The following is a 15,650-nucleotide window of genomic DNA, read 5'->3' as shown; positions in this document are numbered from 1 at the left end:
ACACTCTATTCAATGCACTTATTTAATTAAAAATTATGAAAAGTTAATATAAATAATCCTTGCATTAAGACGAATCAAATAAGATTCCACTTGACTATATTTTAACTTATAAATTAATAATAAAATGCAAATTAAGAGCAAAAGATAAACGGTGTTAAAAAAGACTCTTATGGAGAATAGGAGGGAGTATATTAATATATATCTATATAGTACATTGCTATAAGAATTAGTCCTTGACATGATCATATTCATGTGAGATGACATAGTGTTGTTAGTGATTTTAGTAAACTTAGGAGCCTACGTGGAATTTGAACCCACATCTTTGTGCCTTTGCACAATGCTTTGCCAATTAAGCTAGTAGGCTTAAAACTAATCAATTAATATTATTTTGTCTAACAATCCTTTCAAACTTATACTTTTAATTACAAAAGGTTTAATGGGGGGGGGGAGGAATTTTGTTAATTCAGGTGGTTTTGCATCTCCATAATGTATTAGAGTAAATAATTAAGAACTGAAATGAACAATACTATACCAACAAGAAAAACAAAGACAGGCTTCTTTAGAAAAGAAAACAAGCTCTTAACTCTGTGACACCAGTCACCAAAGCCAAGAAGTGCAAGGAAAGTTCCCCTAATTCGGAACTTAAGCCATTGTCTAACCACATCAATCTATTCTTTGCAAACACTACCAATCAAGGAAGTGGTATTGGTCTTAGGTAATAAACAATAAAAAAAAAAAAAAAAAAAAAAAACATTTCTAATCATCCTTGAGAAATTAATCTCTCTGAATTCAGAAAAATCCTAAAAAAGAAATATCTTGTGTCTACCTTTCTTGACGATTTATCTCATGAAACAATGACTTGTGAGGTCTGATCTTGCAGGTTCACTTCCCAATCCCACCCTAGCCCCTCCCTGATATGGTTTCAGGTTGATGTAGGTGTACTTGGATAAATGGTTATCTTTGGACTGTGACCGGTGCCCACTGAGATGGATGGACATAGTGTGAATATCCAATGAAGCCCATGGTACGTTAAGTCCATTGGCTCCATCACAAAGTTAAAAGAAACAAACAATTCATTTACAGGTTTAACAAGGTGATGGAGATGGGAAATGATGGAAGCAGTTACTTGGAAAATGGCGGGTACACCAAGTATTGGAGGGTATTATTATAATTTCACTTAAAATGAGACATGAGAATTGTGAATAACCGAGGGCGAGGGGGGTATATGGTAATCTAATTCCTATGTATGTATCATAGGCATTAACTTCCCTTGGATTTTACAATTCCTAGGAATTTTACATTTTTTGGCAACCAAAGAAATGAGGATAATACTATTTCCTAGGAAATTAAAATTCCAAGGGTAATGTAATTGAGGGTAACCAAATAAGCCCTAAAAATACAAATTACTAGTACAGAAACTAATGCACGAATTTATATATGAGTATTAAATATATAAAAATATAATTTTAAAATTCAAATAACAATGCACGTATATACAATCATGATTAAATTTATCGAATACATTGTTTTTTCAAAGAATAAATAAAATACTAATTTTTATAAAATTATTTATTGAAAACATCATTTTTAAATTTAATTAAATTTATCAAATTTCAAGTTAGTTATATAGAATTGCTACAATAAAATATTCTCCATACTATACTAATTTAGCTCTAATTTTAAAAATAATCAAATTCTAAATTAGTTAAATATTGTTATGTAATCAATCAACTATATCATCCACTAAAATAATTACATTTGTCAGGCCTCCTTAGAGAATGACACTTGAAGTTTTACAACATTTCTATAGTATTATGATTGTTATGAAATAGTTTTCTCATATTTCAAAAAATATGACCTAGTTTTTTCATTTTGGTAATTTTTTTAATTTTTAATAAATGTTTAAGGAAAACGTTAAATATTCATAAAAAGAAGAAAAAAAAAGTTAAATAAAACAAAAATACCTATTTTCATGGGAAAGTAATACCTTAGAGATTAATAAAATAAAAATTAATAAAATGTCAAAAGTATGATTAAGTTTAAATTTAACCCTTAAAACCCTTTATACTAGTTAATAACAACTATTAAAGATTTCTTCAAAAAATACATTATACACCATTATTCCAATTTTATCATATGTCTTCACAGAGACTTAAAGAATACAATTATACAAGCAAATCCAACAAACTAAGACTAATATTGGATTATTGTTAATTATTCAAGAGGTAATTTTCTAAATTTCTTTCCATTTTCATAGTATTTACGTATAGTTGTGAGGAATAAATTGAGTAGATTGTGTATTGCACAATGTTCTTTATAATTGCTTTGTAAATTGTGTTTTTTTGGGATAAACCATAGAATAAAGAAAGGAAAGAATTCGGTTTAAATTTGCACAAACTTTTCCATTTTTTGCAAAATTGGAAAGTTCTTGATAAATATTTATATGATCGATTCTTTCTTACCAATGATTTTTTTTTTTGTGATAATATAATTTTAAGTAGTATTGTGGTGACTAAATATCCCAAAATACAATCAATTATATGTCATTATTCATTAATTTTAGATTGTATTGCAATTTTTATTTTTACGAGTAATAATTATTCAAGTGTTCATAATTGTTGATCTAATTGAAAGATCATTTTGCAGCATTAACGTGTAAACGGTAACAACAACAAAATGGCTTTCAATGATGCATCATCAAGGTAACGTAAACAACTCTTTCTTTTCTACCCAATTTTTTTTTTACACAAATTTGAAACGGACTATAAAAGAAAATGTAATATAAGAATAGACATTAAGTTTTAATGGGCTGGTTCTAAAAATCATCTCTCATGAGATGGTTTCTTGGAAGATCGACTGTTTTTTTATCAACTTGTCATGTATGGGTCCATTTCACGAGCCCATATAATTACTCAATTTCTAAAATACAAATGGTTACTTTAATATACTAAATATATGAATCAGCCTAATAAAGAGAAGAGAAGAGAATTTGTATTTTTTTATTTACTAAGTACTTATTTTTCAATATTCAGGTGTTCCAGACACATATATCCACCAAATGGTCGCTTGTCACTAAGTATTGCCCCAATCCAATTAGACAAAGTAAGCCAACTCATTTTCATATCTTTATATCACCATAATAATTGTGACATTAAAAAGCCGAGGGTTTTTCTAGTTACAATTTCCTTATCTCAATGGTTTATCGGAAGACTCTTTGGCCGCACTATTTTTTATGGGTATGGGTTGTCGTTAGGGGTGTTCAATAGACCGAATATGAGCCGGGCTGGGCCTAAGTAAATATGGACTAAATTAGATAAAGGCCCTTTAAATTTAATGTGGGCCTTTAATGGGTCAGGCTTTGAAAGCCCGATCCACCCAACCCATTTTAGTTTTCGATTCTTAATGAACCTTTTATAGCCCACTTTATTTTAATTATTGTAGAGCCTGTTTTCGACCTGACCTTTACAAAGCCCTTTTAAAAAGGGCCCAATAAGGGCTCAAAATGGGGGCCCAGCCCATTGAACACCCCTAGTTGTCGTCTTCCTTCCCTCCCAGACTCAGCTCACAGTCCATACAAGCGAAATACACTGAGTATAATGATGATTTGTTGGCATCTAACCCTCCTTAGACCGCGATAATCTACTCATCCACATAAGAATTTCACTAATTTGATTCACTTTTCATGATAAATGGTGCAACAAACAGGGACTTCTAGCCAAAAGATCAGCCAAAGTAGCAACCTTGCTTAAGAACAACCCGAATGAAGACATCTCAGCCTTCATCAGAGCATCACCATACGAACCCGAATCCTTAGAACTCGTAGGAAGATTTATCCATGGCATGGAAGTCAAGATGATGAGCGACAACATTGTCCCACTGATCTGCCTAGCACACTACCTGCAGATGACAGAGGCACATAGTCCAAACAACTTACTCAACAATGCAATTTTGTTCTTAGAAAGAAAAATTCTCCCTAGCTGGAACCAAAGCATAAGATCTCTACAAGCAATATCAGGGGCTATGTACGAGCAAGCAGCAGAAAACGGGCTATTAGACATCATGGTAGAAAGCGTCACTGCACACGCAGTATCCAACCCAAGTCTAGTAGATGAACCCATGATGGATGATGATGAATGGGATGATGAAACATCATCATCAAGAGATTCATGTACATCAAAGGAGGATTTAAGTACATTGCCAGTAAAAGTGTATGAAGCAATGATAGAAGGAATGGTGAAAGGAAAAGTAGGAGAAGAGAAAATAGTGGGATCGCTGTACGGGTACTATAAGAGACATGGAAGTGAAAGGGAAAGCATAGAAGCCATAGAAAGACTGATACCAAATGGGGAAAGTGTAAAAACATACAGGCTATTGTTAGAGATGTATGTAAAGGCAGTAAAAGAAAAAGCAAGCGGGGAATGTGTAGCATCATTGGGAAAAAGAATAGGTAAGCAATTAGAGAGGGCAAGAGTAGAGGATCTGGTAGGCTTAAAGCTGGGTGTAGAGAGTCTAAGACAGGTATTAAAGGGTTATTATGGAAATATGAAGGAGAAAAATGGGAGGGGACTAGTAGTAGTGGCAGAGCTAATGGAAGAGTACTTAGTAGAGATAGCTAAGGGGAAAGAAACGGATGCAAGTAGTTTCACAGAAATGGCAGAAATGAGTAGTTACACATCAAGTATAGGGAGTAACCGGTTGTTGGATGGGATTTATAGGGCAGTAGATACATACTTGGAGAATCATAGGGACTTAAGTGAATCAGAGAAAGAACAACTTTGTAAGGTTTTGGACTTCCAAAAGATGTCATCACAAGCTTGTAAGCATGCCGCGATGAATCAGAAGTTGCCATTAAGGGTGTTAGTGCAAGTTTTGTTCGTCTCACAATTGGAAATAAGGGATAATATCCGTAAATCTTTAGGGGAATCATGTTGGATTCAAGAAGAGCGAGCGAATGAGAGGGAAGTACAAGTACATCATCAGGATGATGATCATGATGATGATGATAAGGAAGAGCTTATTAGGTTTAGTGGGTGTCATCAAAAGAAGAGTGAGAAGAAAGTTGGTTTATGGGCTGGAATGAAGAGGAAGCTTGGATGTATGGGAAGTAGTAGTAGTCATGAGTATGAGACTTTGCATGATTGCAATTGCTGCCAACACACATTAAACAACAAGAACAAGAAGAATAAGAAGAATCATCATCTCAACTAGATTATCTTAGATCATACTCCATGAAGTATTATTTCTTTTTTGCTTTGTAGGCCTTTTTTGAATGGTGACTAGTCTGGTATGAAGCTGATTTAGAGTTCTTACTGAACGAAAATGGTGATTTTTCTATTTTTGAATGGTTTTTAATGGATGAATTATTGTAGATTCAGTTCTCCAAGTTGCATTTGCGTCCTAGATCTTGGATAGTCACCTATCTCTTGTTTATTGTTCTGGCATTTATGTATGGTCATGTTAGTAACCTTAATGTTTATCTTGCATTGTCTTCTCTTGTTTTTCTATCTTGTCTTGTTTTCCTTTGCAAGTCTTTCTCTAGTAACAATATTCTCATTTATGGATATAGTTTGTTGTCTTCCATCCCACCCCAAACCCTGATCATAGTTTTTACAAACGGAATACACATGGTATGATGATGACGAGGTTGCGTTTCTTGATTACTTTTTTTTTTAATTTTGTTCCTCTAAAGCAAGATTACATTGGTAAATCTCATCATTAAGAACAAGATAACATTTCTAGAATATAGTTCAAATGATGATAAATGCAATAGATATTAATTGCCTTATAAAGTAACAGATAGACGAGATAGTTGTCTGATTACTAATGTGTTCAACATTAATGATTTCCCTATCAATTACTTCTATCAAAGATGTTATTAATAAAAAAAAGGTAATATGTCAGCGAAAAGCATACTGATTACTGAGCAAGCACCTATGATCATAAAGCAAAATCTAGGATGCAATTGCAGAACCAATTTCAGCCAATGTAGACAGTTTTGCTTGTATATTACAGTTGTGACAAGGTATAAAATCGTAGGAATGAGACATGGCTGCAAACATGACAATACAGCCGATATTTTGCACTATGCTTAATTGCATATGGTATAAATGAATGACCAACTAAGGGGACATACAAGGCAATTCAAGTCCTAGGAGTCTGTCGTCTGACCTAAACGAAGGTCACTGATGAACTTCTATGAACTCAGAACGAGGATATGAAGAAGCATAGAAGTACACCTACAAAAATTTATTCATTGTACAAAATGCACCAATTTAAACTGCACAGTGCAATTTTACAGTATCCGATTCTGATTTCCGTGTGATGTACAAGGTAGTGAGCAATTTAGCATTCATATTAAAGTCATATATGTTCTTATCATAGTTGCTCCTGTAGGATCAGATAGTAGATGCCTTATAAGGCTCATCCTCAAATCATTTGGAGCAATAACGAACATGTAAAAGGCAAACCATATGAGATCAACGGAAGACAGATTTGAACCAAGGAATCCCTCCCACATCCTGTATAGTAATCATAACGAAAATTTTCGTTAGGCACAAAAATAGTGGTGGTTGATTAACACATACCACAGACGGTCTGGATAATTTGTTCAAGAATAACTACATGATTTATTTAAGAATAACAAGGCTTAGATTAATGTAGAACAGATACAATGAGGGAAAAAAATTCAAAAAAACTTTTTGTTTCAACCAAATGTCAACTATTTGATACCAATATAGCCTTGCTAAGACGAACAATCAGCAGCTATACAACTACTAAAGCTACTTAATTTAGATCACAAAAAAAAGCTACTCAATTTAGTTCTGAAATCAAATCATTTCATTCTTACGAATCAACTCTAGCATCCTCGAAACTTAATAATGATATCAATCATCAACTCAAAAGTAACCAGGCAACGGACATTGGCACGAGGATTTTCCAATGAAATTCTACAGTACGTAAAACATTACCACGATCATCTATGCTGACAACCAAAGTAGCCCTAATTAATTAAACCATTTCTTGGTGCGAAATTAATAAAACCTTTTCAAGCCAAAAAAAAAGACTTAAGGCATCGTGATCACCTCATGGTCTAGCTTTTTCTGTGGGTATGACAGAGGTATGCTTATGCTTTTCCCTAATAGCATGCCTCAAGATCTTGATATATAGTTCCCGTCAAAATATGTAAGAATGATTTTATATCAGTGGCTTTGCATCTCCTACAACAGAAGGACAGATCTTGCAGGAAGGTTCCCTTAGACCTAGAGCTCCATAAAACTTTCAAGGTAGCTTCCATAGCATTTTAAGTAGGTAACACACAAAACCAACAAGAGATCTGGAGGTAAACAATCATTTCCATGGAAGTTGGTGCAGAATTTTCCAAATGGAAATTTACAAAATTTCATTATCGTTTACCAATTGCCACCATTTGTAATGGCTAACAAGCAGAGAATTGGAGAATAAACATCGCTGAACTCAGCAAATGCAGTGGAAAGATTCCGTTAGGTTTTAGATTGTATATAAACATATTATAGCATACATGGAAGGGCTTCTAAGATGGTGATGGGTGATAGTGATGACAATGCCAGAGCAAAGAAATAGGGATTCAGCATCACAATAAAAAGATTGAAAGAGTTTATTTTTTAATAAAAGCTGAAAAAAATCTCATAATAGTCCATGCAGAGGGCAACAAGGATAGACTTGCAAGTCGCATGCCGTAAACCTTAGCTTCTGAGTACATCATGCGCTGGATGATTAAAAGTTAAGGTGAAATTGTTCTTTGTCTGGTGAAAATACTAAAACCTTGATCAACAAGTCTAATTCACTGCTCCAGTAAGGAAAATGGTGACTATCTGAGCACCCTGTCAACGAATTCCCATTGGCTGTGGAATGGAGAGTTGGCCAATAAAGAATCGGAGAGGAAGAAATTCTCTGACAAGAAGTGCAGAAAAAGATATTCAAAGGCCATCCATTTCAGGATATGTTTTTTCAGAAATAGTTGTCTGAGCACCAGAACTAATTAGAATAACTTCCATCGGATAAATGTAAGAGCACATAGCAGTTATAAATCATATAGCCTCCTATTGGTGAAGGTTATAGCAATTGCTACATTACCATACAGTTCTGGTTTTGAGGAAAAGCCTTAGTAAAAGATTTGTTCTTAGTACTTCAATTGAGTAGACTTTAAGATGGAAAGAGAAGGAAAGGAATGATAGGTGAGAGTAAAGGGAAAGAAGGATAAACCTGTCTCATGAAGGGTTTGGAGGCAAGGGGGTGGAGAGAAAGAAAGGTGTTTGTTTTCCAATATTTGGATAAAAATTGAGATGTGCCGCTGTTTTAAGAAATGGATGAAAGGATTAGAAGAATGGAGCTCCTTTCTTCTTTCATATACGTAGTTAGAAAGATATGTCCTATGGCGTAGATATTTCCTAACACCTGCAACCCATGTATATCACCACTCGCAAGTCAATGTAACACTGAACCACCAAGAATTATGTGAAGGAAAAGAGTTGACAAGCAAGGAGCTAATAATAAAAGGAGAATCAGCTGGCATCTGCTGTTTCACAAGAACACATTAGAACATGCCAAATATCTGTGATGTCTATGCTATTTTACATCATTTTCCAATATAAGCAATCACAAATGAAGGTTTATAGTGTAGCAACGGCATGCAATATTTCACTGGAAAAATCTCTGAACTGAAAAAAAGAATTGTATGTTCTCCCGTTGGCATGTTATCCCGTCCATTTGCTGACATGGCATAGTTCATTTCCAGGTTTGATAAGATGAAAAAAAAAAAAAAACTTTTGGCCAAAAACTTTTGACCAACAACAGTTTCCATGAATAAACATTTCATTTCGCTCAAGCTCAATTAATGGAATAGACGAAGTTATGCAAGCAAATTGACCAAAATGAAAACATCATTGACTGAAGCAAATGCCCAATTCAAATAATTCAATGAGGAATTTAGATTTTAGACAATTACCATTTTGGAACTCGGAAAAATGTGCGGAAAAATGTTCTGATACCCTCAATATCAAGCTGGACTAAAAGTGCAAGTCCAAACAGGAAAAAGGCTCTTTGACGTTTCCTTTCTTGAGGCCAAAGAGTATTCCAGGCTGCACCAATGGAAAAATGCCTTTAACACAAGGGTTCACTATCATTAATTTGACTAGCTACTACTTAGAGATAACAGTAATTTAACCATCAGTTTTATGGAAAATTTCTGCTGCTGTTAAGTTTTGCAAAATTCACCATTCATTTTTCTCTTACAATCAAACAAAGTGTGTAGCCTCTATATTCCTTGTAGATTTCGGTTTTATTGTGTTTGCATTTTATTACAAAAGGTTTCAAAAATTAATTTTTAAAATTTTTAATGTATTAAAAGGTAAATTAAAATTTAATGGGGACTAGTCACCAAACATGAGGTTTATCAAGTTTTTTATATCTAATGGCACATAAGGTTCTATGAAATGACCTTCCTAATTTTGGCATCTAAAAACCTATTTTCAATAATTTCACACTCAACTCAAAAGGTTTTCTCCCCAATATCCTGAACTGAGAACATAGGCAGTGCAATGCATCCAAAGACCCCAATTATGTCCATGTCTAATTATTTTGAAGAATGAGTGAATTTAAAACCAATAGCATGCCTATAATGATTTGATATTTGGATGTCTGCTCTACCTACACATCAGTACAGCCAGTTAAACCAAATACCCGATAGCCTTTGTTGAACTAATTAGATCAATTAAAACATTCAAATCCATTGGAGGTGAAAGAGCTTAAGTGCTTATACAAACCTTCAATTGAAATGTTCTCATTCCCTTGACGCAAAAATGCATTTTTTGACTTGATTATATTTGCAATTGCCGAAGCATACTTTGGAGCCTCTGACAATGATCTCACAACTGAATATCCTGTGTTATAACGCCAAAGAAGATACAAGTGACATCAATCAAGAGCATATAAATCAATTGCTTTTCTGATAATACAATTAGATTATTTCATCTTTATGTAAAATATGACAGCTGTGTCCTGCCTGTGGCTGGATGCACCATGCTAGCAGCAGCCCCAAACGCAAGGTTCCTTTGCTCTGTATTAGGTAAGGATCCACCAACAGGTATATAAGACCACTCCTGCAATACGTGGAATGACTCTTACTTCACAGTGAAAATGAATATCCTAATAGACAGGTTATGGCAGTACAGTTAATAATAGATGCAAGAACTTTGACATGCAACAAGTTTAAGTCAACTTAGAGGATTTGGACCTGGTCACTTCTTCAAGGTCATGAGATATATTTTTCACCCCCTCCCCCAAGCCTAGACACTCCTTAATATATCATTTGGAGCTGTTAGCGAAAAAAATACAAACCACTAATATTTTTTAAAAAAAATATTAAGAGTAATGGCATTTTTTTCAACTTAAATACTAATATCTGATTTTAATGAATAAGCCACATATTACAAGAAAAATAAAAAGGTAATGATATGAGTAGGGAAGCTTGTCCAAGAGACTAAATTCGAGGTCCAAGTTATGTCTACGCAAATATCAGTTTGGACCATGTCTACTACAGTCTACAAGTGTATTGGCTAGCTTGGTCATTTATGGTTCAACGATTGCACAGGATGTTGCTGTGGTCCATACAAGATAATCCAATTCTATGTCTTTTGATTTTTTTCAAATCTTTAAATTTCTTTTTCTTTTTTTTCTTTTTTACATGTCATTAGGCTTCTATAATTGGTTTATAGCCTTACAGGAGAATAAAAGAGGTGAACTAGCTATTAATTTTATTTCCAAGTGTTTAGAGTTTAAGAAGTACCAGGACATGTTTAGTAGAGTTTTCGAAGGATCGGGTGTTATATTTGATAGCAAGTAGGAGTCCTTTGCTGGCTGGTTTTGTGTGTGTATTTTAGTCCTAGTTTTGTACGAATTCTTCCCAATTCTTTCACTATGAATAAAATTATTCTCATCCCTTTGAAGGATAGAATAGAACTAAATCAAAAAATTGATTAATTTAAGCTACTGTAATATCAACTCAGGAGTGATTTGAGATTAGGTGCTTTATTCTTGATTCAAGAGTATTTCGAGAGTGAAGTGCGATTATAAATTGATCAAGAGCGGTTGAGTTGTTTCGTGACGAATTTTGAGGGAATTCAATAGTATTCTTCATTCTTGTCATATCATTAGATCAAAATCCTTCAGAGTGGTAATTCATATAAGGTAAATAAAAATTTATAATCATATATGATAAAATTAGTAGTATGGTAATGAATATTAACAATCGCACAATATATCCCACGAAACAACCATAGCAATAAATCTTCATCATCAAGTATCCACCACTGCTTCATTAATTTTCATTATGACTCATACAAATACCACTAGATGGGTATGAACATGAAGATATTAAACAACTTAACAGAGGGAGATAGTAAATGCATATTCTCATTTCTTTAAAATTCACGTAAAACCCATTACCACCATCCTCTTATTTTATGACCGTGTAGCACATAAATTTCAATGCCTTTAGGGACTGTTCTGCCTGATTTATTATAAGTTAGGACTGAATTTACCTAAACAGAACTTGTTAATGTAGAAGAAAGAGAAACACATAGTTAACAAACAAAGGAAATACTTCATAAATTCAGTTCAATTTAGAGCTAATTTTGAAGAAAGTGATTGGATTATATTAAAATTAACTAGGATTTTATTCATTTCACCATATTCTCCATCTCATAAAATCATCATAATGAAATACAACTTATTAACACTTGTTAGCCCTTTCTACACTAATTTTCAATTCTAAAATGACTTTGGTGCACCTTACCAAAACATTTTTCCCTAATCTATGTTATCTAACTAACAAAAAGTATAATGCACTGGTTGCACAATAAATTTATTGTACACCAACACTAAAGTACCCCCATTTCTCATTAACGCTACCCCTTAAATCCATCCTCTTATTTAAAAGTCAACTTTTTATCAACAAAGCTACCCTTTTCTCTTATTAGTAACTTCACTTGTTATTACTTGAGTGACCTCTTTTCTCATGAAAATCTATCTATATTTTATTAATTGAGCAATATGTTCTTATTTTCTAACATTTTACCTTTTTATTAAACAAATAACTCATTTATCTCATTAAAATGACCCAACAAATAATTGCACAATAACATTCACCTCATGCATACTAGATTCAATCAATGCTAAGCTTGAGTGAACTAATATTTTCTAAAACTTCTCAATAAATGAAAACACAAAACCTAATCCTAACGTTCACCAAACAAACCTTAATTGACTCAAAACAAAAACTCATTTTTAAAAAACACACGAAAAAGATAGATTAGATGAAAATATGATGTGATATTTATTAATCATTGATGAATAGTAACATGAATTGATATAGCATTATCTAATAAAGATTGAAGTTTGAACATTCAATTCATACCTTACTCAAATTAAAATATCATAAACGTAAAAGTACCTCTTCATATGTTTTAATGATACGAACACCCATAGTTTGTAATCTTTCAATGAGTTTTTTCTTGAGCAAATCGAAGGGCATGGCATCTACAGAAGCCAAACAAGTCTCCTGTTTACAAAATTTACAAAATTTACAGGACAACTTTTAGGGTAAAGCAAAGTAAACATAATATATGTTGAGTGTAAAAGGGGATCACCTCAAAGAAAATTCTGGTTGGTGTTATTGGCATTGCATACAAGAACGTTGCATACTTTGCCTCCAGAGATTGAAAGCTTTGTTTAGTGTAATCCCTGTAGTCCATGAACACCATAACGTTTGGATCATAAGGACTGCTTTCCACCTGGGATTACCAACATGGCGTAGAACATGTAAGTTGTTTGAAAATTTTACATAACTGGTTTTTAATTGCTGTTTTGAAAAGAAAAAAAGAAACATCTTGAAAAGCAAGTGAAGAAGAACAATTTACTAGTGTTTCACGCAAATCTAAGAGATGCAAAATCTGCTCAAACATTTGAAAGCAACTCCTAATATTTGAAAATATGTTAGTGTAACAAACAACTATTATTACCTCCACCTCCACACCGTAGGCTGTTTGAACACAAACCCTTGGACCACCTACTTCATACTCAAGGAGTTTTCCTGAAGCTGCTCCAGATGCAACTGTTACAAGCCTAAAATCATGTTGTGTCAATCAATATGTATATTTCATGGCAATAAACGTAAGTATATAGAGATGCACCTGCACGAGATTGTGAAATCACGTTCACAAGCAACAAGACTATGTCCATCAAAACCTTCCATAATTCGATCAACTTTTGCGTTCAGATAAGAGACACCTGACTCCAAACACCTAAAGAAAATTAATATATAAATTACACTACACAAAACTGGCAAGTGATGTCAGGCAGAAAAAATTTTAAGACAAAAAATCCAAAAATGAAATGATTTGTTAAAGCAATTTTACCTTTTCACCAGTTCCTCATGAAGTAAATGCCTGCTAACTCTTCCATAAGATCGACCAATAGAAATAGGATTATCATCATCAATATATACAATGGTATCACGCCAAACCTGCTCAATACAACCTTCAAGTCCCAATGCTGAAATAGAAAGTTTCATTTCAGTACACCAACTCATTGTACTTTTGTACCACATAACACATGCTTAATATATTGATATTGACAGAAACATTCACATGAGTCTATAGACTAAAGATATGTAAAAATTCAATTAAAAGAGAACATCTAGAGCTATAATTATAAGTAGTACCTTTAAATTCATCTTCCCAAACGCCGTAGTTATTAGTAAAGGGAAGATCAGGACCAACCAGGCCAACTTTTAATCCTAATTTAGCAGATTCTGCTGCCAAAGCTAGACCAGCTGGACCACAACCAATTACTACCATATCCAGCAATTCATCTCCACCTGATATTTGAGGCAACTGCCAACACAAAAATAAACCACAGAATTTCAAGACAATGCAACTTTGACTATGTTAGGAGTATGACTTATATCTATATACTCTATAAGGGACTGTCTCTTCACCATGTACAATAAGTTTTCAGAACGGACTAACATTGAAAAGGGGCCATAACTTGAAATCACAAGCTTCAACTAGGTCCGATTATTAATGCAAGTTAATTAACAGCACGCAAACACCCTTACACCCCTAACTACACATTTGGTTTGACTTTCTTTTATCCGATTTTCATCATCTGATTGTTTAACATTAAGCATAATACATAGTTCTAAGTAAAATGCGACTGAAAAACCTAATATTGATAACATGCAAAGTTAAAGAAATAAACCTTATCACCAATTTTGGAATGATTATCCATATCCTTGTTTTGTTGCATTTGAACATACACAAGCTCAGAACCTCCAGCTTTAATAAAATCTTCCTCATTAGCAAAATGTTCTTTAGTAGCTACACAACTACTATCACTATTCGCAATCTTCCACTTACTATTTCCACTCAGTCCACTACCAGTACTACAATCTACAACGTATGGACAACTCGGTCTCCAAAAGCAAACCGCCTGGAAATTTCGGTGTAGTTTGATGCTCTTATGCGGCAAACGAAAGTGACTTAGAGGTGATGAAACCGCCATTGTAGCGAATTTCGAAGCTCCGAGACAGTAATCCACCATTTTTACAGAAAAAAAAAGAGTTTTTCAAATCTTAAAGGTTAGTTGAAAAACGTTTAATATGCAATTAATGGAGTGGAAAGCGAAAGGATTGAAGTGGCAGCCATAGAAGGAAGGCAGTGAGATTCGCAATGGTGCGGGTTCGGGTTGTTTGTTGGTGTTTTCTTTCTACAATGTGCGGAAATGTGTGTGGTGTGATTGACTCTATGCATTTTGGAGTTCGGATAGGAAAGAGAGAGGGAATTTGAGCGTCCAACCGCCATCTTTTAAATTGCTACGTGGAAGAATAGTATTGGTTGGCGGAAGCGAAACAGCGATTTGTTTATTTTTCACGTCGTGAACGTAGTTACTCTTCCTCCATAGATAAATAGCCTCGACTCTGGAGTACCAAGGGTGGAAAATTAATACTGTCTCCAATTCAAAAGAAAACAATAATGCTATTATCAAAGCTTTAATAAGCTGACTTTTGAAAATTTTAATTTTTTTATTGTATTGTATAATTTTATATATTAATTTAATTTTAAATATTTTTTATTATTAAATATTATAAAAAATTTATATTAATAAAATTTACTTTTAAAAAAATCAAATATAATCTTACATGATTATATTTTAACATCTAAATTAAGAATAAAATTCATATTAAAAGTGATCGATAAACAGTTTAAAAATCAAATATAATCTTACATGACTATATATATATATATATATATATATATATATATATATATATATATATAAGGGAGGGATCCATTGAGAAGGGGTTGAAAATAAGAAGGGTAAGAAGGACTCTATACCCTTGATTTTACTAAAATAAAAAAATCTATAGTCACAATTAAGGCAAAAACACATAAATGTAAAAGTAACTATGTTACACAGAATTGCTGCTCATCTTTTGTTCCTTGAAAACCAAAAACGCTGCTCCATCTTCTCTTCGTTCTTCAATTCGTGAAAACCAAAAATTTCATGTAGTTCTCTTCTCTTCATCGTTGTCATAGACAAATCATGTAAGTTTT

At 33.3% G+C, this 15,650-nt stretch overlaps 2 protein-coding genes across 2 annotated transcripts; one reads left to right on the top strand and one right to left on the bottom strand.

Moving 5' to 3' along the window:
- Positions 1–2,676: 2,676 nt before the first annotated feature.
- LOC130815692 (BTB/POZ domain-containing protein At5g17580) lies at positions 2,677–5,208 on the top strand. The gene is made up of 3 exons (XM_057682178.1): positions 2,677–2,702; positions 3,033–3,102; positions 3,706–5,208. The coding sequence occupies exons 1-3, from the start codon at positions 2,677–2,679 to the stop codon at positions 5,206–5,208; spliced, it is 1,599 nt and encodes a 532-aa protein (XP_057538161.1).
- Positions 5,209–5,920: 712 nt separating this feature from the next.
- On the bottom strand, positions 5,921–15,040 carry LOC130814943 (lycopene epsilon cyclase, chloroplastic). Its single transcript, XM_057681239.1, has 11 exons — positions 14,296–15,040; positions 13,757–13,928; positions 13,452–13,587; positions 13,227–13,337; positions 13,056–13,158; positions 12,684–12,827; positions 12,488–12,595; positions 10,040–10,136; positions 9,801–9,917; positions 8,984–9,116; positions 5,921–6,518 (listed from the first exon to the last, which is right to left on the bottom strand). Exons 1-11 carry the CDS (start codon positions 14,635–14,637, stop codon positions 6,350–6,352), a joined length of 1,632 nt encoding a protein of 543 aa, XP_057537222.1. The 5' UTR covers positions 14,638–15,040; the 3' UTR covers positions 5,921–6,349.
- Positions 15,041–15,650: the final 610 nt, after the last annotated feature.

This window comes from Amaranthus tricolor, chromosome 6 (assembly GCF_026212465.1).
Source record: "Amaranthus tricolor cultivar Red isolate AtriRed21 chromosome 6, ASM2621246v1, whole genome shotgun sequence".
In the NCBI taxonomy this organism is placed as follows: domain Eukaryota; kingdom Viridiplantae; phylum Streptophyta; class Magnoliopsida; order Caryophyllales; family Amaranthaceae; genus Amaranthus; species Amaranthus tricolor.
The sequence above is the reverse complement of the archived record's forward strand: the minus strand, read 5'-3'. Positions and strand labels throughout refer to the sequence as shown.

What these genes read in the sequence shown, in the direction of transcription:
- LOC130814943 (XM_057681239.1), bottom strand. Translation starts at nt 14,637, where the DNA reads ATGGTGGATTACTGTCTCGGAGCTTCGAAATTCGCTACAATGGCGGTT. An exon ending in TTGGGAAGATGAATTTAAAG is followed by an intron (nt 13,588 to 13,756) that starts GTACTACTTATA and finishes TTTCTATTTCAG; the next exon opens with CATTGGGACTTGAAGGTTGT. An exon ending in TGAGAACATTTCAATTGAAG is followed by an intron (nt 9,117 to 9,800) that starts GTTTGTATAAGC and finishes CCATTGGTGCAG; the next exon opens with CCTGGAATACTCTTTGGCCT.
- LOC130815692 (XM_057682178.1), top strand. Translation starts at nt 2,677, where the DNA reads ATGGCTTTCAATGATGCATCATCAAG. An exon ending in TTCAATGATGCATCATCAAG is followed by an intron (nt 2,703 to 3,032) that starts GTAACGTAAACA and finishes TTCAATATTCAG; the next exon opens with GTGTTCCAGACACATATATC. An exon ending in CCCCAATCCAATTAGACAAA is followed by an intron (nt 3,103 to 3,705) that starts GTAAGCCAACTC and finishes TGCAACAAACAG; the next exon opens with GGACTTCTAGCCAAAAGATC.